Raw genomic sequence first — 21554 nt, 5'->3', positions numbered from 1 at the left:
CTATAAATACACTTCCTTCCTTGACTTAATGGTTAAACAGTGCTTTGAACTATTTAGCCATCAGACTTAGTCATATAAATAATACACTGGTGCTATTTTTTATGTATCCAATTTAAAAGCACAAAAAATTTGACTAAGAACGAAATTATTTTTAGTCCTACCACTTTAGTTAAAATGCGATCAGCTGTTTTATTTTAAATATGGCTACATAGGTAAGGCAGTGGAAAAACGTTAAACAGCTTCTTAATTTCTCATTAAAGCTATTAGGGGCTTAGTCAATTTAAAAGCACAAAAAATTTGACTAAGCCCCTAATAGCTTTAATGAGAAATTAAGAAGCTGTTTAACGTTTTTCCAATGCCTTATCTTTGTAGCCATATTTAAAATAAAACAGCTGATCGCATTTTAACTGTGGTAGGACTAAAAATAATTTCGTTCTTCCTCTTGGTTTGTTGCAAGTTCAAATTGTATAACTTTAAAATTGAACCCTGAGCAATTAAAAAAATAGATCAAAAGTTTCCGTGATTGATCTCATAAACACTAAAACACTAAACTTTAAATATCTTTGCCTTTAAAAGCTGAAGAATTCGTCGTTTTAGGTTTAGTTGAAGACATTCATTTGGATAAATACAGGACGATTGATCATCATCCAATTGAACAGGTAATGTAATGTGATGTTAATGTAAGGATAAGGCTATATATATATATATATATATATATATATATATATATATATATATATATATATATATATATATATATATCTTTAGAATGTACGATTAAAATGTTACAATCAAAACACATTAAATAATTTTTTTTCGATTACAAGAGTGCAAGTCAAAAACATTTAGTCCTAATTTTACTTTATCATGAACGTTTTATTATAAATACATAAGGCACAGTGAGAGAATTTGAAAGGAGATGTTTTTGGGAACTTTTAGGAACAGTTCGCTGTTATTATTTCTCCATTGGAGAAGTATCGGTGATTTAGTGACCCACCTTCGGTTTGGCTCTGGGTTTGAGCTGCTCCAGCTTCTTGGCTGCTGCTTCGATAGATGCTGCTGCTCCGAGCAGCTCAGTCTCCGCGATTACAGTTGGATCCTCGGGATCCACCCACTCGGAACCTCAAACACGGATAACCACAAACCATTTAAAACACAGTTTGAATATCAGCAGGAAAACCTGCATCGGAACAAAGCATGCCTCCAACTTCAACACTGCATTCAAAGTAAAGCATTTTAAATTTATTGCCATTCCATGCATCACTATGCAGGCCACAAACTGGCTGAAAGTGAAGTGATGTAAATGGAATGAGATGATGATGATTAAAAAAAAAGAATGATGGATGGAGCTCACATTTGAATAACAAGCCTTAGCGATTCTGGTTTAATGAGGACAAAAATAAATCATCTGTTATGCTGAAAGGAGATATTTGTTAAACACTTTAAACAACCAGGGAAACAAGCCACAGCACGAAAAGCAGCTTACCTCCATCTGTGGCAAGAGAAAAGGACAGGAACATGACTACACGTCTGTTAAAAAGTTTTCTTACAGAGTTGAAATGCACATATACTAAACTCTTATGCTTTTGGGAAAATTAATAATTTGTTTCCCCCTGTAGCTTCCAAAACGAGTAAAACTATAAAACCCTTCACATCCAGGAGTGAATTGTTACAATATCTAGAGAGAGTTTTCACCTTTCATGGCCTCGGCAGTATGGATGAGCTCTGTGACTGCACATGCAACACGTTTGGAGGAAGCCGCCAGCTGCTGCTTCTGCTCAGGGGACGGCCTCAACAGGACCTACACACACGCAAACACATATATAAGGACTAAAACTACCAGTTTGGGAACACGTGAGAGCTTAATATCAATGTACCAATGTAAAAAATGAAGAAAAACAAAAACTAATGGTAAATGCAATTACAGGAGTGAAAGCATAACTTTTTTCCACATGCAGGTGTTTGACCTACCAGGAGAACTTGCTCCAGTAGTTCAATGTATCCAGTTGTACACTCCACTCCAAACCTGAGCGCTCTGGTCCTCACATCCTCACTGACCTCAGGATGGAAGGCCGCTTGCTGGGAAAAGAAAGAAAAAAAATTATTTTATTACAGAAACAACAGACCACAACCCTTAAAGTCTCACTCCAATCATCTCTTGAATGATTATATATATTTCCAGTGGTCTTTCAATTATGATTATGTCGCTTTTAGTCAAAAAGGTTTCTGCAGAGCAGCAGTAGTTGTTGGTGCTGAGTAAGCCCTCTTTCATTTCCCATCAACCCTATTTTCCACTCTTCCCTCATAGCTTATAGCCCAAACCAACCTTACTTATCAGTGCAGCAAAAATGGCGAGAAATATCGGAACTATCCAGCTGTACAGTTTGGAGCCAGAAAAGGAAAACAAAGACGTATCTGGATCCAATTGTTTGCAAGTGCATGCATCAGAATGGAGCGGAGCAGGGAGCTTGTGGCCTGCTTTTTCAAACAGCACCTTTTGTCTGCTACTGATTCACAATGATTTGAATAAAGAAATACTCTTTTGATTTTCTTCATATATGTCCTCCATCCTGAGAAAAATACTGCAAAAACATCTTCAAAATACCAGAAACACAATTTTCATGGGAGTGGGTCTTTAACTTTAGATGCGAGTTGTAAATAGGTTGGATCAAATAAGTTCTTGCCTTTTCCCACTTTTCCAACTGGCTTTTGAACTGGTTTTCAGTGAAAAAGTACCATAAGTAATTTGTTTTTTTGTTTTTTGGAAACTTCAATGTTTCTCAAAAAAATTTTCTTAAATAAAACATAAGATCTTTTTTTAGTCTAGCCTTCAGAGGCGTTCTGCTTCCATGTTTACAGAGGGGTAAATAGTACTACACTGCTACCCTGTAGTGTACATGTAGGATTGATTTTACACCTTGCAGGTGGTCAGCATGTCCGAAATAGCTTTGCGGCTCAGGTTGGCGGTGTGAATGATGTCCTCTTGTCTCGCAGAGTTTCCTGCAGCTACTGCTTTAGCTGTTGCCATGGTGATCCCCTTTGTCATGCGAATGAACTCCTCGGGCGTTGTCGTCTTGTATGGAGAGTCTTTGGACTGAAACAGCTGAGTGTGTGGGGGGGGGGGGATAGGTGGGGTTTTTAGTCCCTTAAAGTTTTCTCATGTTCAGATGAATCAGTCACATGCGGTTTCCTCACCGCCATTTCCTGTTTGATGCACTCAATCGTAGCCTCCAGTGCCCTGGTGCCCCGTGTGGCCTCGTCCTCTACAGCCTTCACAGTCTTCAGTAGAGAAGTCACATTGGTCACCATAACCTGGAGGGGAAAAAAGGCAGAATTTTAGACATGCTGGAGGTTAGATCAAGTCCTTTTAAGGTTGAATGCACTTCACTTTTCCTGTTAATCTTTGGAAACACTAAATTGGACAAAAAGACAAGACTTTAATATAAGAGTTTAAAATGCAGCTTCAGGAGAACAATTTCCTCACCTTGGCAGCACTCTTCAGCTGATACATGGACGGATCATCTGCTGCCTTGCCTGCTGCACACTTGGTGGCACTAATGAGCTCAGCCAGAGCTTTAGCCACATCTTTCACAGCATTAATCAGAACCACCTAAAGAGAGAATGCACAGACTAATCCCATCACGTCCTGGAGCAAAGTCAGACTGAAACAGTGTTTTTGTAGACCATTCTTCCACCATTGGCCCTGATAACAGGCACCACGAACGAATGAGGAACTGAAATAGCCTCACCTGTGTCTCAGGGTCATCTGAGCCAATGCTGGCAGCTCCTAGCTTGACCACATCTGTGAGCTGAGTAATGGTTTTGGCAGAAGACTGGGCGGCCTGCGCTAACCTCTCCTGACCGGAAGCAGCGCCGGACACAAGCATCTTTGTGTCCTCGACCAGAGCTTTAGCCGTCTTCAGGATGTTCTCCCTGAGAGAGAAAAGGATGACGTGGGAAACAAAGAAAAGCAGCTAAGTCTGTAGTAGTAGACAGAGCATCTTTGAATTTCTGTCAACAATAATAGAAATCTACAACAAAAGATTGTTGGAAAGGAAAGATTATGTAATGAATTAAGTCAGCTTTTTCATGTTATGAAAATGAAAATCAAATGAAATGAAAATGAATGGAATGGAATGAAAAGAGCAGCCAGTTTCTCTGCTGTTCTCTTTCTTCATTTTTCATTAAGCCTCAAATTCATTGAAGACGAAGTCAGAAGCCTACTCTTCCATCACAGGATATACCTGGTTTATAACCATTTTAGTCACAAGTTCTAAAGCAAGTTAACCTATTGGCAAGTATGAATAGCATGAGACGACCTGCAGCTTTCAAACCAGGTAATTTGTAGTCTCAAGCACCCAAACTGTGCTCCCATTCTGTGGCTAATACGTCATCCTGTCACCTTCTAATGGAAGGTGAGCAGAAGCTGGACATGAAGATTCTTTGTACTTGCAGATCCCCATCAGGTAAATTCAGAGCTCTAACCTGTGGTCAGCGAAAGATTCATCGTTCTCTGCATTGAGAGTGCCAGCTGAAGCAAACATGATGGTGGTGTCCAGGTCAGCAATGATGCCGGACACTGCGCTGGCAGCTGTGATGCAGGCCTGAGTTCCTTTGTTGCCAGCCTGCAGCGCTGAAAGCACCAAGGACACCTGAGGGACATGGAAGCAGACCACAGACTATAATTATGCCGGTGAGGGTGAGCAATTTACTTGACACAAGATAGATCCATTTTTTTCTTTTAGTTTACTTTCAGGCAGAAAAAAGTTTTAGGAACTTCAAATGAACAAAATGCTGTAAAAAAGGTAAATGTAAAAAAGGGTACAATATTTTTTATAAAAATAACATTTGGGCAATTATAAATTGAATTATATGATTGCTTATAAAATAGTTGTTCATACCAAGTAAGTCCTAGAATTATTTTGTTAAACCATAATGAGAAGTTTAGGCAATTAAATGATTAGTACTAAATTACAGTACAGCGATATGGGAAACTAAAATATTTAACTAAATAAAAAATAAAAAACAGATGGATTCAGTTGATAGATATGTTTTTGAGATTATCAGAAACTTTAGTTTTTAAACTCCTTTCTCTTCAGTAACGGGAAATGAAAGCTGATAAGAAAGCACATCTTTTGTTACCAACTGAATATATCGAGACATGCTTCCAAACCTTCTCTGTAACTGCACGAGCACATTCAATGAGTTCCCTCTTGGTGAAGCTGTCAGTGGGGCTGATCTGCAGAGCTCCAGCCTTCTGAACCAGGTAGATGCAGCCGTGACCGAGCTCCTGGACTCTAGTCTTGATCTGGAATCCAATCTAGTGCAACGCAGAACATAAACACACATTCAATGATTAGCAATTTGTTATTTAAAAAATCTGTTAGAACTCAACTTTGGAGCTTTGATAAACATGCTTCATGAGTCTGGCTTTGGTCCTCACCTCTTCCGGCTCTGCAGTGTGGGACGCCAGCCGCCCCTGAACCGCCAGCTGGCTGTAGTCCACGGTCACCTGAGAGGCCAGGGCCCCCAACTCGTCTGGACTCGTCACAGACTTTGTCATCTGATGATGAAAACATAAATAAACTTCAGTCCATACAGAAACACACAGTCTATTTGTGACCTGTGTAGTCCAGAGACCTCTTTTCTGAAATGTGTGTGGATTTGTGCGTAGAACACACCATACATCCAAAATACCACTGAATAACACTGAAAATGTTCAGATTTAACTATGTGGTGCATAAATATGATGAACACATGTTTATGAGCAGGTTTGGTCAGCCAATCTGGGTAAATAAGTGGAGCTAAACCCACAAAAGGTTTTCAAGCGAGTCTAGATAAAGACATTTTAAAACTGGATATCTGTATGTGTTTGCCACAGTTTAAAAAAAACATTTTTGTCAGGAGTGCATGACACAGTTACCATAGGAAGATAAACATGCATTTGGCATGATTCACCACTTTATTGGATCATATTTAATGCACAAACAGATCTGAGTCTCTGTATTCTGCTTCCTTTAGTACTAAGGCGACTGCTGCCTACAACAAAAGATAGTGGGGGAAGAAGGACAGGCAGAGAGCTTCATCCTCAGCAGCAGGGAGCAGAGAGATCAGTGCTCTTTGAGATCCTATTTTTGCTGTGTGACATAAGCAGTGTTAAAATATGGCATGTTTTAATTCACTCACAGCTGCTTTTTACGGCCTGTTGCCCACTGGCACTCCTTCAGATTTAAAGCTCAGAGCTTCTTAGGTCATTGACTACACTCTAATAGAACAAAATATAGCCTATTTACCAAAATAAACTGTCTGTAGAAATTTCAAATCTATTATTGTTCACTAAGAATTTACATAGTGGTGATAAAAATAAAAATAATTCACAAATTTCTTATATAACCGTTTGTGTGAGTTATGTCCCATGATGTTGTGTAATTTCATTTGATCTTTTTTGCTATATAAAAATCAGCCGTGGAAAACTTTGTTTTTACTCAACGTTTTGGTACAAAATGAGCTTTTACAGGACACGCCCCTGGTCTTTTTGGTGTACTTTATTTCAGAACACTGCAAATGCCTCAGTACAGTTACATGCCACTCCTCTGTTGTTTCTCTTTCGGCTTTTCCCATCAGGGGTCGCCACAGCGAACGAGTCGCATGGTAAACTTGGTAACTCCTCTAAAAACCAATAAAAGTCTAATATAAACACATTTATTAAAGTAACCTAAATTACCATTTTTGGACGGTTCTAGTAAACTAAACTCATTAAATCTGATTTATGCTTCATCTGTAAAACTAAAAGTCTTTTTATTAGCCGTAAATTAAGTTTTGCTTTTGTCCAAAATGTGGGGGATTTTCCCAAAGGCTTACCATTTCCTGAGCAGTGACTGCTATAGCCTTGGAGTGTTTCACCATGCTGGTCTGGTAGTCTACAAAAGAACCCTCATCCTCAGGTGGCGTGCCCTCATCCAGCTAAAACAAGAGACAAACAGTTAAACAAAAAAAAAAAAGAAAATTTTCATCAAAAGCATTACAGCTTCGTCCTTCACGTCAACATCTCCAAACAAAGAGACAATCATGCGGCTCATTAGTCGCCACGACACGTTCAAGCACATCTACCCCTCAATTACACTGATTAAGGCAGGTGTGCAGGCGGCAGCGCATCTGCAAAACACTTTAATACTCAGAACATGAAAGCTAAACACAATTTACTAATCAGCCATTAAATCTAGTCTTAAATTACAGGTTAAAAAATCAGATGGATTATGAAAACTGATTCCCAAATGGTATGTTTCCAGTGTTTTTAGCCAAATTAGTGAGAGTTCCACACATGTGAATGTGAAGGCTGAGCAGACGGCACATGAGGGAAGCTTTCCAACACGAAACTGAATCTGTAATATGTCAAGCACGGGATGTTCGCCCCTCCAGCTCAGGAAAGAAACTATTCTGCAGCTTTGAGAGACACAAGGTAGGTTTCAAAGACTGCTCAGGTCAATCTACAGAGACAGGCATTAGGATGATTGATTTGAAGGGATTATCCTCCTTTTCAGTGATAAACCCAAACAAAACCTCTCAGCCTAACACACAGACCTGAAATCAACTGCTTTCAATAATTATCCACAAAATGTGGAGGGAAGGATGCAACTCCATCTGGAGACTGTGCAGATGAAAGCCACTTAGTCACACCTTTGTGAAACTTCTCACTCGAGAGGGAGCCCAATTAGCTGATGTTATTTTCAGTTCTCATTCTAGATAAAAGGCTCTTCCTTTCATATCTGTGTTTGCCAATAGTTTGGTTGTAGATCAGAAAGATGGACCTGTGAATGCTTCGTTATAATCACAGACCTTTGATTTCAATGAATATGTTAATCAGTCTAGTTTTTAACTGACACCTTGAGAAAAAAATGGCACACAGTCACTGAAATTTGGGTTAAAAAGAGGAAAAACAGCTTTTAATCAAAAGGTTGTAATTTCCTTTCTTTCTTTCCTTCTTTGCTGAATTTGGGCTTATTCTGATATTTTTGTACTTGTAGATATGAGATTTATGGATTGGCAGACATTTTGAAAAAAAAAAAGACTGTATGGAAGTTAAAAACAAAAATGACAGAAGCCACGTTGGTGCACCAGATAAGCACTCCAATGTAAAGCGTCTCAACGTCATGATAGAAATAATGTTTTTTTTTTACTTTGTTTCTTTTTATACGTGAGCCTCCTTTGCTCCATTAATACTTTTCTTGATAACAAAAAGTCGGGGGGGAAAAACAAAAATCAGAAAAACTGCAATGGTTTTGAAATGTAATCCAGGGAATATTTGAATGATTTTGATTAACTTTAGGCTGAATACAAAGGAGAAGAAAAAAACGACTTCAAAAACTTGTGATCTGAGATTATTTCCTTAATTATGGGATGGCTTTGTGCAGAGATAGAGCGGTCAGCCTCTGATCGTAGGGTTGCAGGTGTGGTCACCGCCATGTGTTGAAGTGTCCTTGGGTAAGCCATTGAACCCCGCATTGCTCCTGATGGTGACAGGTCTGCACTTTGCACACCAGCAAAGGTGCCATCAGTGTGTAAATGTATTTGGGTGGGTGAGACTTGTGACTGTGGGCCAAGCATAAAAATAAACCATGTACCTTTTAATTATGCCAAAAAAATAATCAAAGATTTAAAGTCTTGATTAATGCACTGAAACACTGTTCCTGCACAAAACTATTTCAAGGTTGGAGTTCAAAGCTGCAAAGCAGCCACCAAACCCTCTCGGAGCTGCAGATACTTTCTAAACTTAGACTGAGGAAAGTGCAAATTAAAAGCCCCATCTTCTGTCTTTTTCTTCTAAATGTTGTGAACTTACATTATACAAAAAAAACTCACCTTTGCCATGGCCTCAGCGATGGACTCCACCATTCCTCCAACCATGCCCACCTCACTGGCAGCCTCATTAAGTGTCACCATGATGTCATCCACCGCCTCCTTCATGAGCTGAGCTGCCTCTGCTATGGCATCATGGGTATGGGATGCCTGTCAGGTGTGAGCAGAAGCAGGTAAATATCCTCACTGTTTCTTTGCAGACTCAAAGCTAGTATAGGTGAGGGTAAAAAAAAACAAAAACTAAAAATCTTCATACCTTTGGGTTTCCTCCACCTTCCTTGGCAGCATAGAGCATCTGCAGTGCAGACTCAGCCAGAGTCTTGGTTTGATCCAGGAAAGTCATCTGCTGCTGGTGGTCGTTCAGCTTGGAGGCCACGCCCACAGAGGCTTTGATGAGGGGCTCAAAGTAACCAGCCAGCTGGGTCACCTGGGGACAGCAGCTTCAGATTATGAGCAAACTTTACGGAAAGAAACTAAAAAAATGTGAGAAAACAGATATAAAAATTAGGATTTCAAAAAAAAAAAAAACAATCTTACAACTGATACACAGTCATGTTGCAAATATTTCATAAATTGATCCATGTTTTTGGTTCTTTTAAAGCGTGAGGAGCAGCAGACAGACAAAACGAAGAACAAAGGAATATTTTTCACGATGCACAGAAAAAGATTGGTGCCAAAAACTCTTACTTTGTTAATCCACAGATCCAAAGGACTCCAAATTAACTTGCTGTCCCACATACCTTGTGTCCTAGTTGGGAAGCTTCGCCCCTGGCAGCTGTGGAAACGGGGTCAATTAAGTGGCCAATTTCCTGCACAGTGGATGTCAGCTGCTCCTGCAAGGCCTGGAGAGAGACAACGGAATAAATCAAATGGTTTTCCTTTTTGAGACAGTCCAACATTTCAGTCACTCAGTCGAATAGTAAAGAAAAACACAATTTACAAAGGTAGAAACAAAAAAGCACATGCTCTGAATTGCACAACATTGAACACTATCAGGATTCAAGTAAGCATAATGTTCAAATGCTGATTTCAATAATTTTTTACCTAAAAAAAATGAGTCACTATCAATAAAAACGTTTATTTTTGTTGATTCCAACAGTCATAAAAAGAGCAAAACAGACAAAACGAGCAACCTCAAAAAGAAATAGAGTAAGATAATGGCAGGAAAAAAAAACAAAAAACAAAGGTTAGGTAATAACAAAGATTAACAACCAAAAGCAAGGAGGTTAAACGGATACAGCTGAAAGGAGCCTTCCGAGGATGGTTGCTTACCTCCAGTGAGATGTCGTCCCTGCTGGGCAAGTTCTGGCTGACAACTGCCAGAGAGGCCTGTTCAATGTCCCGGATACATTTGTTAATATTATCGATGGAAGAGTCACATTCCCGCTGGCCGGGGGCTTTGTCTCTGAGAACGAACCAAGAACAAAAGAAGATGAGACACAGAAAGTATTCAAAAGGACTGCAGACCAAAAAAACAAGCCATTAGAGTAATGAAACAGAGATGTTACGGAACATTTCTTTAGGATCTGTTTTATCGTTTACTGAAATGTAATGACCGTGCTGCAAGCTTAGCAGCCGAAAGAGTTTTGAGGGAGAGCAGCGTAAACAAAGTAGTAAACATCAGAATCAACGCATGAAGGCACATTAGCGGAGCTTAAAGAACCTCGTCTTTGTATGTAACGAGGTCGGCTTTTGTAGGAAGAGTCCTGTATTATCTGAATTCTTTTGGCATTCCGGTAAATCACTGAATCCTATTAAATGCCTGAGCTGTGGTCTCTAAAGAGATGCTAAAAGTGGCTGCATGTGAATGTTATTGTGCAGATGTTCGGAGACTCGAAGAAACCTCAACATTTGTTAGGGATCGAGTCCTTCATGGCTCTAAGTTTCATTCGGAAACAAAGTTAGAAGCAAAAAGGCGTAAAAGATATAAAATAGTAAGTTTGTAGGCTTAAGGGAAAAAAAGTCTTGCATCCCGAGGCTGCAGTTTTTAGACACACTTCATCAAAGCGTTGTGTGCAATTATTCATCCAGATAAAACTGACTAGAAGTTGTGGAACACAAAACCTAATTTACAACTTCACAATCTTCATCTCAGGCTGCCACCTTTAATAAACCTTGTGCTTTTTCACTGCATACAAATGAGCACAGCCGTGTGGAATTTGCATGGACTCGTACCAGTTTTTAATGTTTTACTTTGACACCCCACAGTAAAACAAAACTGTAAATTAAAAATGTGATGCTTTAACAACTACTTCAGTTTTCTGTCACTAACCGAATAGCTGTGATCAAACTCTTTATGGAGTCGGAGACGGTTCGAGAGTGACCAGCCAGAACAGACCACGTCGGCGGGTCTTTTGGGTTGAGAGCCAATGAGCGTGCAGTTTTAAGAAGGAGGGTGGAGCTGTCCAGCATGGAGCGCGCTGATTGGATGATTGGTTCCTGAGCAGCTGAGCCCTTCAGAGAAACACAAACATCAGAAACATTCACTACTATTCTCCTTTTTGTTTTTTTGTTTAAATATTTCCAGTAGGTTTGAATGTTTATTTAAAATAACGAGACAATGATGATTTCAGACAAACCTCGTTGCTGATTTGAGCTGGCACACTGGCAAACTCAGGGTTGGAAGCAAATGTTGTGAGGTTCTCCACAGCTTCTATTAATGGAGTTGTGGCAACTTGACACCTGCTCCTGTTCTCCTCTGAGAAATCTCCGTCCAAAGCCTGAACAGTCATTGACATGGGTTATCAAGGTGAAGCCGTGATTAAACTTCAATTTATGGTCCTGCAGTTATCAAGCATAAGACTCAGGAATGAAATGAAGGATGGATTCAATTCATTACAGGGGAATCATACAAATTAAACATCTTAGCATAGTTTAAATAAAATAGTTTGATTATAAAGGCAAAATGAAAACTTTTTGTAACATTTTTCCAAGTATATTTTTAGGAAAAAAATATACTTGGAAAATCCTGATGTAGTGACTGGTACTTTTTTCTACTTTATAATATAAATTAATTAAAGATTAGAAGATAAAAGTAAAACTCAAATTTAATGAAAAACAAGACAGAATCAGGAAAAATCTCAGTGACAAGTAATTAAAATAAGACTAATTTTACAGTCAGAAAATAAAAGAAGAGAATGAGAAGAAGGACTCAAATCTCCTACCAGGAATAAATTATAAAACAAAGTGTTGCTGAGAGAGAATAAAACTGGATTTACATCTTTCTCCGTCCATGCAAATGACATATCGTTATTGGGTCAATAGAAAGAATCTTTATTTAGCTCATGTTTTATTTCCCAATTTTATTATTAAGTTTAAGTGGATATGAGGGTCAAAATAGAGATAAAACACAAAGGGCTCCTGACAAAGAATGCCAGAATGTTTTTGTTGAATTAAAGCTTTTTTTTGTTTCTCTCTTTTTTTTAATCCAACAAAAAGTATAAAATATGTTCTGGGATAGTGCTGACTGAGTGCACAGTGGTTTCAAACCCGTTAGCTGAAAGGCTAAACTCCTACCTTTATGGTTTTGACCAGGTTGGCAGTGCTGTTGGCAACCTCTTTGGCTGACTGGACAAAGTGCCTCTTAGCAACTGGGTTAGTGGTCTTGGAGGACGCCAGACGGCAGGCGTTGCACAACGCTGAGGTGTGTTTAGCAACGATGGTGGCGGCGGAGAGCACCTGCCACATTGGGGAAAAAAAGGATGAAAATTTTTACAGTCGAGCTACAGTTAATGTCTTTTTTATCCATTTCTTTTTCCTTATTTTTAAAACATATAGTGAAACTCTGGTTTCTTAGGCAGAGAACAATCCACAATAAATAAAATTGAGGAAAAACAGAATACATCTGCAATGACCCAAAGCATGTTGCTGACAGACAGCAGCGACAAGATATCAGAAAGATAGGATCACTTTATTCATAAACTTGCTGTAACAGACACTTAAGACAGCTGTTTGGAGTGTGTACAATAAGGAAAATGATGTGCACAGAAACCTGGGAGGGACTGCTTTCTGGGTCCACAAGATTCTGGCAGGCCATCTGGATTGCCTGGTTGGCTTTGGCAAACTGGATGGGGTCCACCAGACCCTGGTGTCCTGCCTGGCTGTTAGGATCAGACACGCCCACTAGGTAGGAAGCCTGATGAAAAATGTCAACAGTCAACAGTGTTAATCACAGGGAACTCCCGCTCCCGGAAAATGGATCATTAGGTATTTGAGAGAAATGTCTCGGCATGCAGCACCTGCCCGGCGGCTTCAGTGAGGCCACAAAGGGCTTTGGAGGCCGAGCCCACGCTGTCACCAAACGCAGTCACGTCGCTGATCTTGCAGTTCTGGGATATACCAGCCATGGACTCACCGAGGACCTGGAAAAGGGTCAAAATAAACTTAGGAGCCAGAAGAATTTAACAGTGATTGCGACAAGATTTCATTGTTTTGATCGCCCAGCTGTTTTCCTAATGACCCACCTTGGAGTTCTCCATCACACTCTCGATGCAGTCAAAGTAAGACAGGTCATTGACCGGTTCACTGGGGTTGTCCAGCATTCCTCTCACAGCCTGGGAGATAAGTAGCAGGAGTTAGAAGGAGTCATTCCTTCCAACTTCATTCATCTTAGTCATCAGATAACAAAATGAGTAAGATACATTCATCCAATACTGACCGCGACCACGGCTGGTAATTCTATACTAAGCCTCCTGGGAGTATTTGTAGAGCTGGTTGTTGTCTTTTCTTTGTGAATCAGAAGGTGGTGAAAGTGTGATTTACCTCCAGCTCTCTCAGGGCGTTGTCACACTCCTTCTGGCCGGGCGCCTGCTGTGTGCACAGCGTGATCAGCTGGTTGATGCTGTCAGTCACAGCTCTGTGACAAAACAAACCATTAAAGCTGCAGGAAGGGACTGATTGTTTATAGGTATCCTGGGATCAAGGTTTTATATACCAGTGATGAAAGTCAGGCAAGGAAAAAATCCCTGAACTTTTCTTTGAGCGATATGGCGGGCACAGAGCGAAATTTTGGAAAAATACGTGGTCTTAGATGCATTCTGGTGCATTCTGGCAACTAGTTATTCACTTCTTTATCAAGAAACTAAGACTAATTGGAGCATCATGATTTGTCATTCAAACCCCTAGTTTGACTCTCCATTAAGGACTTGCTGGTCCCAAAAAAGAATTTGGAAAATTGCTCAAAGTAACACAATCCTACAATCTACGCTTTTCCTTAAAGCTGCAAAACATACAATTGCTAAAATATAGTAACATCAAAGCCCCAAATGGCAAAAAGAACACCAGTAACTATTATATTCTATGAAAATACCTCAGTTATTTATACATTATTTCTGCTTTAGAAATGACTGATGTACAACATCCACTTGCACTGTTTTCTCAAACTATAACTACATCAAAATATGGGATCTGCTTTAAACTATAATTCTATAACATAATACATCAATTCTTTAACACCAATACTAAGTAATCTGGGAAATATCAAAACAAACATACAAACTAAGCTAAACATTGTAAACATTATTTTTTAAGGGAGTGCGGGTCCAAACCATCAAATACTTATAATTAATGTCAACTATACTGAACTAAATCATGGTAATTAGGAAATACAAATAAATTAGATAGAGAAATGTATTCAAAATAAAAACTGAAACTCAAAACTAAAATTGAAATTATTTCAAAATGTGGTTTTGAGATTATTTTACACAAAAAAGTATTTGACCTACACTACCTTAAAAATCTTTTTTTTCCAGCCAAGACCACTTCAATTTGTTTTTTTATCGTCTTCTCACAACTGAGGTCGTGACCACGCTCAATAATGACGATGCCTGCCATTATTTTAACACAAATTTGATCGCAAACTCTTCAGATGTGTTTGTGAAAATTTAGCGTGGGTCCGCCAGTTTTGGTCTCTAGGGAAGCGAGTCACGCTGACCACGTGGTGCAGACAGAGCCAATCAGACCCGTCGACGCATCCGAAAGCAACTAAAACGTCCCGTCATTGGTCAATTAGGCCGGGAAGACGAGAGATGGCCACGACCATAGAGGAAGCGATTTGCGGAGAAATATAGAAAATAAAGCTAAAATTAGCTGATTTCAGACCATTTTTTGATCCGGAAAGCGATTTGTCCGTAGAGATCAGGTCTTTATTTCCCGGAAAGTACGTTCGGTTTGCTCAAAAACCCGGATTTCCGGGAATTCCCGGAAGACTTTCATCACTGATATACTTATTTGTATTAAACAATGCTTGAAAACTCTGCCCATAGATTTCTGAGACGCCACAATCTACAGTCTCTTAAACTACATTCACACCGCCCTCATGTGTTCAAGCATCCAATTCCAACTAAAAGTATATGCGTGTTTTGGGCTTCCTTGTTCAAAACTTTCGCGTTGTTTTTAAGTCCTTTCATGCTCTACATACAAAATGTGAGATAAAGGTTAAACCAGGCTGAACTCCAGGACTGTGATTCAGTAGTGACTTATGGTCAGCGTCCTTTTCAAAACATGGAAGTGCCAACTATTTGGAAATCAATCATGGAGGAGAAATTAACTTTTGTGATTTGTGCCTGGACGAATTTTATTTTTTGCCTCGCTTGCCTCGCTTTGATATTTCGCGTCAAGCCTCTTCCACCTGCATGAACGTGCGCTAATATAGAGTCCAGCGTGAAGACAGTATGCTAAAAGCGCTTTCAAAAACCTGTTAGGCTCGTTATTGAACGTGCGACACATGCCCGGTGTGAACATAGCATTGGATGTAGATTTCATCTCATCTAGAAGTGAAATAGAAGTGGAAGATAAAACCTACAAAAGAGCAGGCGTGCAGTTACCTTGCAGCGGCAGCTAACAGATTTTTGGCGTTGGCTGCTGCTGGATCCACAGAGAGACTTTTAGCAGCCAGCAACAGTTTACTTGAAGCCATGGAGATGTTCTTCAGGTTACTGATCACTTGAACCTGGTCATCCTTTTTCTAAACAGTTACCAAAATAGTGTAAGTGTATGATTTGGCCGTCTAAGTTGATGTGTGGAACTGATACAAAGTCAGGCAAACCTGCGTATGACCAGCCATCTCAATGCCGGCATCCAGGAATTCATCAAAGTCATGGCTGAACTTTCCAGAGGCCACAGCCAGCTGGCTGCTGGAGCCTCGAGTGGCAGTCACCACCTCGCCTGCAGACTGGTTCAGGTCGGCTGCAGTCTGGTTGAGCTCGTTCTGGGCCTCCTGGAAGGATTTGTTGGCCGGGGGGATCTGGACAGAGTACACATGAGAGAGACACGCACGCTTAATGACAAGAACCCAACAACAGCTGCTTTCACTTCAGGGAAGCAGCTAAAATTTGCAAAGTAAAATTAAGATTCGGAAAACTCACAGCATCCATCAGGAGCTTCTTACTGGCCTCCCCAATGCTCTTTAGTGCCATGTCCACATCCTTCTGGCCAGGCAGACAGTTGACACAGTTGTTCAGGGAGTGAGAGACAGCTTTGGCCACCTGAGACACACATAAGGTCAGAACGGACAAGGTTTACGGGGGTGAGCACAGGCAACTGGGCCAAGTTAAAAATAATCAAAAGAGCCAAGTGAACTGCAGCTTGTAAATTCTCCCAAACACATATTAGGTAGAACATTTCCTCAGGCATTTGATGGTGTGCTGTGGCCTGAGTGGAGAAGCCTATCATGATGACAGCAGACAGGCTACACATCCCTGAGCAGACCTGAAGCTCCTCACCTGTGCCAGTCGCTGCTGACTCTCTGCATCTGCAGGGGAAATCAGCGCCTGCTTGGCCTCATGAATAAGAAGAGCTGACCCTTCCATAACATCACGAGCCGAGTCCAGCATGGCAGCTGAAGCCTTGGGGTCGGTGATGGAAGCGGCGACCCCGCGGGCCGCCTGGGCAAGAGTTTTCAGCGCCTGAGCCGTCTCTCGAGCTGCTATTCCTGCAAAAACATACAAGAAAAAAAAAACCTTTACCAAAAGACAACATGCAAAATTAATATTTCTGCACAACATACCAAAATATGAAACATTTTATAAAGTTAAAGTTCAATATTGTTTACTGAGAAATCAAACAAATATGTAAAGATTCTTTTGAGACACAGATGTCAACTTAACCTCTTTGCAGGAGAGAAACAGTTTTTACTAAAGTCAACTTAAGAATGCTAGAAGCAACCAACCAGTGAAATGCTCATTTCCTTGAGCCGCACAGGTGAGCAGCTGGGCCATGGAGGATCCGACTGACTTTGAGGTGCTGCCCAAATCCTGAGCACATTTCTCCAGCTGAAGAGAAAAGCATTAAACAAAACATTTGCTGACAGGAAATTATATGGCTTAAAAAAACAAACATCCATCACTCAGTTTGGATGCACCAGCTGGTTGAAATATCTCTTTTGATAGAAGGAATTCTGGTGAATTTCATGGGTTCATAGGATTTCTTACAGATTCTCCAGGCAGAGGTTTCAGCTGGGTGGTTGTTGCAGCCAGTTTGGCATCTTGCAGCTCACTTCTCAGTGTTTGAATTGCAGTGAGGGCAGAATCGATTTCCATCGGGCCACAAGCTTCATGGGCCTTCAAAATAAGAGTTCAGTTAAAAAAAACAACAACACATTTTCTAAAGTTACTACATGGGTTTTCTTGTTGAACTTTGTTTACATCAAAAAATGTTTTTTTTTTATATTTGCATTATATTTTTGACTGAAGTCCCACTACAATCATATTTTGATCTAAAAAGCATTTCCAATAGTCTGTTAATTAGGATTATGCTGTTTTTAGCCAAAAAAAAGTGGTTTTCTAGACTATAGTTTCTGCAGAGCAGCAGTAGTTCATCAGCAATTTGTCTGCAAGATGAGGGCAAGACTGATGGTGCAAAGTAAGCCTGTCTGCATTTCCCATTGTTTACACGCTGTCCTGCTAGCCTACAGCCCCAGAACCTCAACCTTACATTACCAGTACAACAAAAATAGCAAGCAATATTAAAACTATCCAGCCAAACAGGTTTGCGCCAGATGACAGCTCAAAACTGGCATCAGATCCATAAATGAAGATTTTAATGGATCTATTTGTCTGCTGCAGAATGGAGTGGAGCAGGGAGACTGTGGCCTGCCGACTGTAGCCGACCCACGACGCTGCCACAGGCTTTTTCCAATGGCATCTTTGCATTTGCTCCTGATTCACAACCATATGAACTTTTAAAAAGAGACTGAGAAATGCAAATTTAAGCTTAATTTTCTTTACATATGTCCATCATCATGAGAAAAATGTTACAAGAACATGTTAAAAACAGCAAAAACATGATTTGTTTTTTATTTGAGTGGGCCTTTAAAGTCACGTAGACAACATAGAAAATGTAACTAAATACAGTTTTCCACATACAGTGTTTGCGTAACAAAACTGCAGTGGTTGTGCAGCAGTAAGCTGCATCCATGCATGAGTTCTCCCGCGTATCTGTGCCTTACCTTCTGTGCAGCTGTCCTCAGCTCAGCCAGACAAGTGGCCAGGTTTTTGGCACACTGGCCCAGTTGCATTGCGGCTGCCTGATCCGTAACCGTGGGAACAGATGACTTGGCCGAAGTCACCATCTTACTACCAGGCTACAGGGTGAGAAAGAAAATGCTACTTTGGGAAAAAGTCCTTTTAAATTAGAGCCATTTTATTAGCAGGTGATTGTGAATAGCACATCCTGTTGACAACAACAGTACTTCTTTTAAAGCCTGCTTGTACCAAAAAAGAGGTTACAGGCCCAATTTAACGGTCCCAACCGACAGGCACTATTTATACTTTCAGCCTGGTTTCCAATGTAGGGCTCAGGTTTTTCAGTGACAGTTTGAGAACGTGGAGTTTTAAAAAGTTCTATATCCTAAACTGCAATGTGGAGGACGTAAAAGATGCACCTGTAGGAAGTTCTGGCTGGCAATGATGAGGGCAAGTTGAGCACTCAGGTCCTCTGGTTTGGCCTGACTGCTTCTGACTCCCTGGACAAGTTGTGGGATGTGGTCTGCCACTGCCTGTACATACAAACACGCATCTTCACGTTAAAAACTCTTCTGGTATTCCTCTTTCCCGTTATGCAGCACCCACGGGCAGGTTTTGAAATCAATGGATGAAAAGATCGGACAGAATACTGCAAGGCCAGGACTTTTAAATAAGCATTACAGGTGCACTATGAAAGAAAAAGAAAAAAACTCACTGCACTCACAGTGAGCTTTAATCCTTACCTTACAGCTCTGCACCAGCTGCTGGTGGGCAGCTGTGTTCTTGTTGGAGGCAGCGGCATTCTGAGCAGCAGCAATCGTCTGTGTAGCTGCAGCAGCAGCTTGTTTTGCAGCATTCTGAGGAACAGTAAAATAAAGCAATCGATATTTTTTGTTGTTTTTATATCTGGGCAGACAGGAGAATTGTTTCCACCTCAAAAAAGAAATAAACGTGTGCTACTTCCTTTAATGCACGGTAACAAAACATGAAGAGTTTAAACAAAAAGAACAACTGAATTGAACTGGCCAAAAGAATAAATAAAACTAGGAAACGCTAGCAGCAACCTGGTGCTGCCAATTTAAACTGATAATGAATAAATACAGAAATGAATACAGAAATTGTGCATCCTTCTGATGTAGCTCATGCACTGAAGTTAACGCGCAACAGATACTCTAACACTCCTGACCTCCAGCCTGTTGATCAGTTTCTTCTTGATGGCATTTTGAGCAGCGGCGTTGGTGGCCACGCGCAGACCTTCTGCCGCCTCTCTCAGTCTCTGCTGCTGATCCTCGTTTTCTGGATATGCTGCAGCTCCCTGTGAAAACACACACCCGTTGCAGCCAAAATGAGACCGTCTTAAGACTGGGGAGAAACGAACATCCCCGAAATGTAGCACTGGAATGTTTCACTAAATCCTTTTTTTTTGTTGGAGGATTATTTTTGAAATGTTTTGTTTGTTCTTTTCACATATTGCAGCTTCTTGGTATTTTTTTGTGTGCCTACACCAAGCAGGGATAAAAACAAAAGAACATTGAAAAAAGCGAATGCTTGAAACCGTTCTACTTCTGAAGCGACGGCTAAGCCTGCAGGGATTACGATAACAGAACTGTCTGCAGGAAGAAAAACAAGTTTGATAGTATTTTGTTATTTTTTATTCATAATATTATACTTTTCATGTTTTCAGTTAAATCAAATATTCCAACAATAGGCAGAATTTGTCTTTTTTTTACTGGAAATATCTAAAATTGTTCAGATATTTTTTGTTTTTGTTTTGTTCAATGTTGCATCAAAATAACCATTTATCCAAGTAATAATTTTGTCTTTCTGTTAACAGCTTTTAATGGTTTTCAGCAGGTTTTAAATTTACTGCAGATTATTTGGCCAATTTTGCATTTCCTGTTTATTTAAGTCATGTTCAGTTTTGGCTTTTCTACAATTTAAAGAGATAATTCTATTTTTAATTTTAGTCTAATCATACATTTTTTAAGCATTGATAAAATTTTAAGAGGCATCAAACATTTGGATAAGGGCTGCCACATTGCAGGATCTACTATCCTGACTGGATCAAGATCTTCAGGGTCGGGCAGTCCTGTTCTTGAGGCTGGGACCAGTTTTGGCATTAATGGGCAGCAAGACCCTGGAGGACTTGGCAAATGGCAGCAGATGCCAAAGACTGTTCAAATCTACCTGCAGCTTTAAATACACATTCATTTTTCTACATAATGTTTTATAAATATGAATGTATATGATGCAACAACTTAATTCCAAACAGTTTTAATATGGCTACATCATTACCTCAGAGCCTGGAATGTTCCAAATTTTGGGATTTACTAGATATTTGGTGCAAATTGACATAATGTGATTTGAAATCAATGTTTTAAAGAGAACCAGAACAAACCCGAAAGAAAGAATGAAGCATGTAAAATCATTTAATTAGTCACCAAGGAAACTGCTGTCTGAGGTCTCCGTCTCGATTAACACAGATAAATATACAGCTGTGATAAGCCTGGTATCACACGTGCCTAACCAGCTGGAGGCTCTAATTTATTTTCATGGTGGCGGAGTCGAGTTTTTAATGTCTGTGTGATCCTGTGGACTGATAATAATGCTGATGTGCTGAGATGGCAGATGGACCGTTTGGATAGATCAGGGTGGAATAAGCAGCAAAGCCAAGACTCCCCCTCAGCAGCCGGCAAAGGAAGAGCTCAATGTCGTCTTATTCCAGTTTTATTTTATTTTTTTCTCCTGTGCTGAGAAGTTGAGATTGCAGAAGAAAATAGAGAGAAACTGCAAATGCTGTTCAGTTAAATGCAATTTATGGAAATTCTGTAGTTTTTACAGATTATTCTCTATTTCACAAAGACTGTGTTAAATACTAATTGAATAAATCACAATAAAAAAGTCAGGCCTTTTTACAGACTAGTGTACAGAGTCATGTTTAAAATTGCTATTGGCAACCACAGTTGTCACTGACTTACTGTATAGCTGGGCTGTTAAACCCACTGGAGGCTGGAAATCTTCAGCAATAAATGGAAAGATGGATGCTACACATGCAAATGTGTGCTTGTATTCATCTTCTGATATCTGTGTTTTTCATCGTGTCTGCTGTAGTCATTAAGGATGCCGCAATGTTCGGTTCAAAACCGAATCATGTGCACTATGCAATATGCAATATAATCATATGCATTAAAACAAATCAACTGTTGGTCCCTTTTTGTATACGGGTATGTTTACATT

General features: G+C 40.0%; 1 protein-coding gene across 4 annotated transcripts in view; it reads right to left on the bottom strand.

Moving 5' to 3' along the window:
• Window positions 1-21554, bottom strand: part of LOC101173776 (talin-2) — an 88244-nt gene that overhangs the window by 4329 nt on the left and 62361 nt on the right. For 2 of the 4 annotated variants that reach the window (XM_011492750.3, XM_011492756.3), the window contains exons 23-55: window positions 19504-19632; window positions 19061-19174; window positions 18737-18850; window positions 18302-18436; window positions 17286-17414; window positions 17024-17126; window positions 16578-16786; window positions 16221-16340; window positions 15902-16099; window positions 15681-15820; window positions 13618-13711; window positions 13320-13409; window positions 13095-13217; window positions 12848-12991; window positions 12373-12534; window positions 11436-11576; window positions 11129-11310; window positions 10129-10261; window positions 9597-9698; window positions 9113-9283; window positions 8860-9006; window positions 6862-6963; window positions 5444-5563; window positions 5174-5320; window positions 4486-4652; window positions 3750-3933; window positions 3485-3610; window positions 3196-3312; window positions 2918-3103; window positions 1972-2079; window positions 1696-1801; window positions 1487-1492; window positions 998-1122 (exon numbers count right to left, since the gene is read on the bottom strand). In XM_011492750.3, the coding sequence (XP_011491052.1) occupies window positions 998-1122; window positions 1487-1492; window positions 1696-1801; window positions 1972-2079; window positions 2918-3103; window positions 3196-3312; window positions 3485-3610; window positions 3750-3933; window positions 4486-4652; window positions 5174-5320; window positions 5444-5563; window positions 6862-6963; window positions 8860-9006; window positions 9113-9283; window positions 9597-9698; window positions 10129-10261; window positions 11129-11310; window positions 11436-11576; window positions 12373-12534; window positions 12848-12991; window positions 13095-13217; window positions 13320-13409; window positions 13618-13711; window positions 15681-15820; window positions 15902-16099; window positions 16221-16340; window positions 16578-16786; window positions 17024-17126; window positions 17286-17414; window positions 18302-18436; window positions 18737-18850; window positions 19061-19174; window positions 19504-19632 (4374 nt within the window). The remainder of the gene's footprint in view (window positions 1-997; window positions 1123-1486; window positions 1493-1695; window positions 1802-1971; window positions 2080-2917; window positions 3104-3195; window positions 3313-3484; window positions 3611-3749; window positions 3934-4485; window positions 4653-5173; window positions 5321-5443; window positions 5564-6861; window positions 6964-8859; window positions 9007-9112; window positions 9284-9596; window positions 9699-10128; window positions 10262-11128; window positions 11311-11435; window positions 11577-12372; window positions 12535-12847; window positions 12992-13094; window positions 13218-13319; window positions 13410-13617; window positions 13712-15680; window positions 15821-15901; window positions 16100-16220; window positions 16341-16577; window positions 16787-17023; window positions 17127-17285; window positions 17415-18301; window positions 18437-18736; window positions 18851-19060; window positions 19175-19503; window positions 19633-21554) is intronic. The other 2 variants (XM_004067398.4, XM_020699875.2) reach the window with 1 other exon arrangement.

The sequence above is a fragment of the Oryzias latipes genome, chromosome 3, assembly GCF_002234675.1.
Source record: "Oryzias latipes chromosome 3, ASM223467v1".
Taxonomy (NCBI): Eukaryota; Metazoa; Chordata; class Actinopteri; order Beloniformes; family Adrianichthyidae; genus Oryzias; species Oryzias latipes.
Note: the sequence above shows the minus strand (reverse complement) of the source record. Positions and strands in the feature narration are given on the sequence as shown.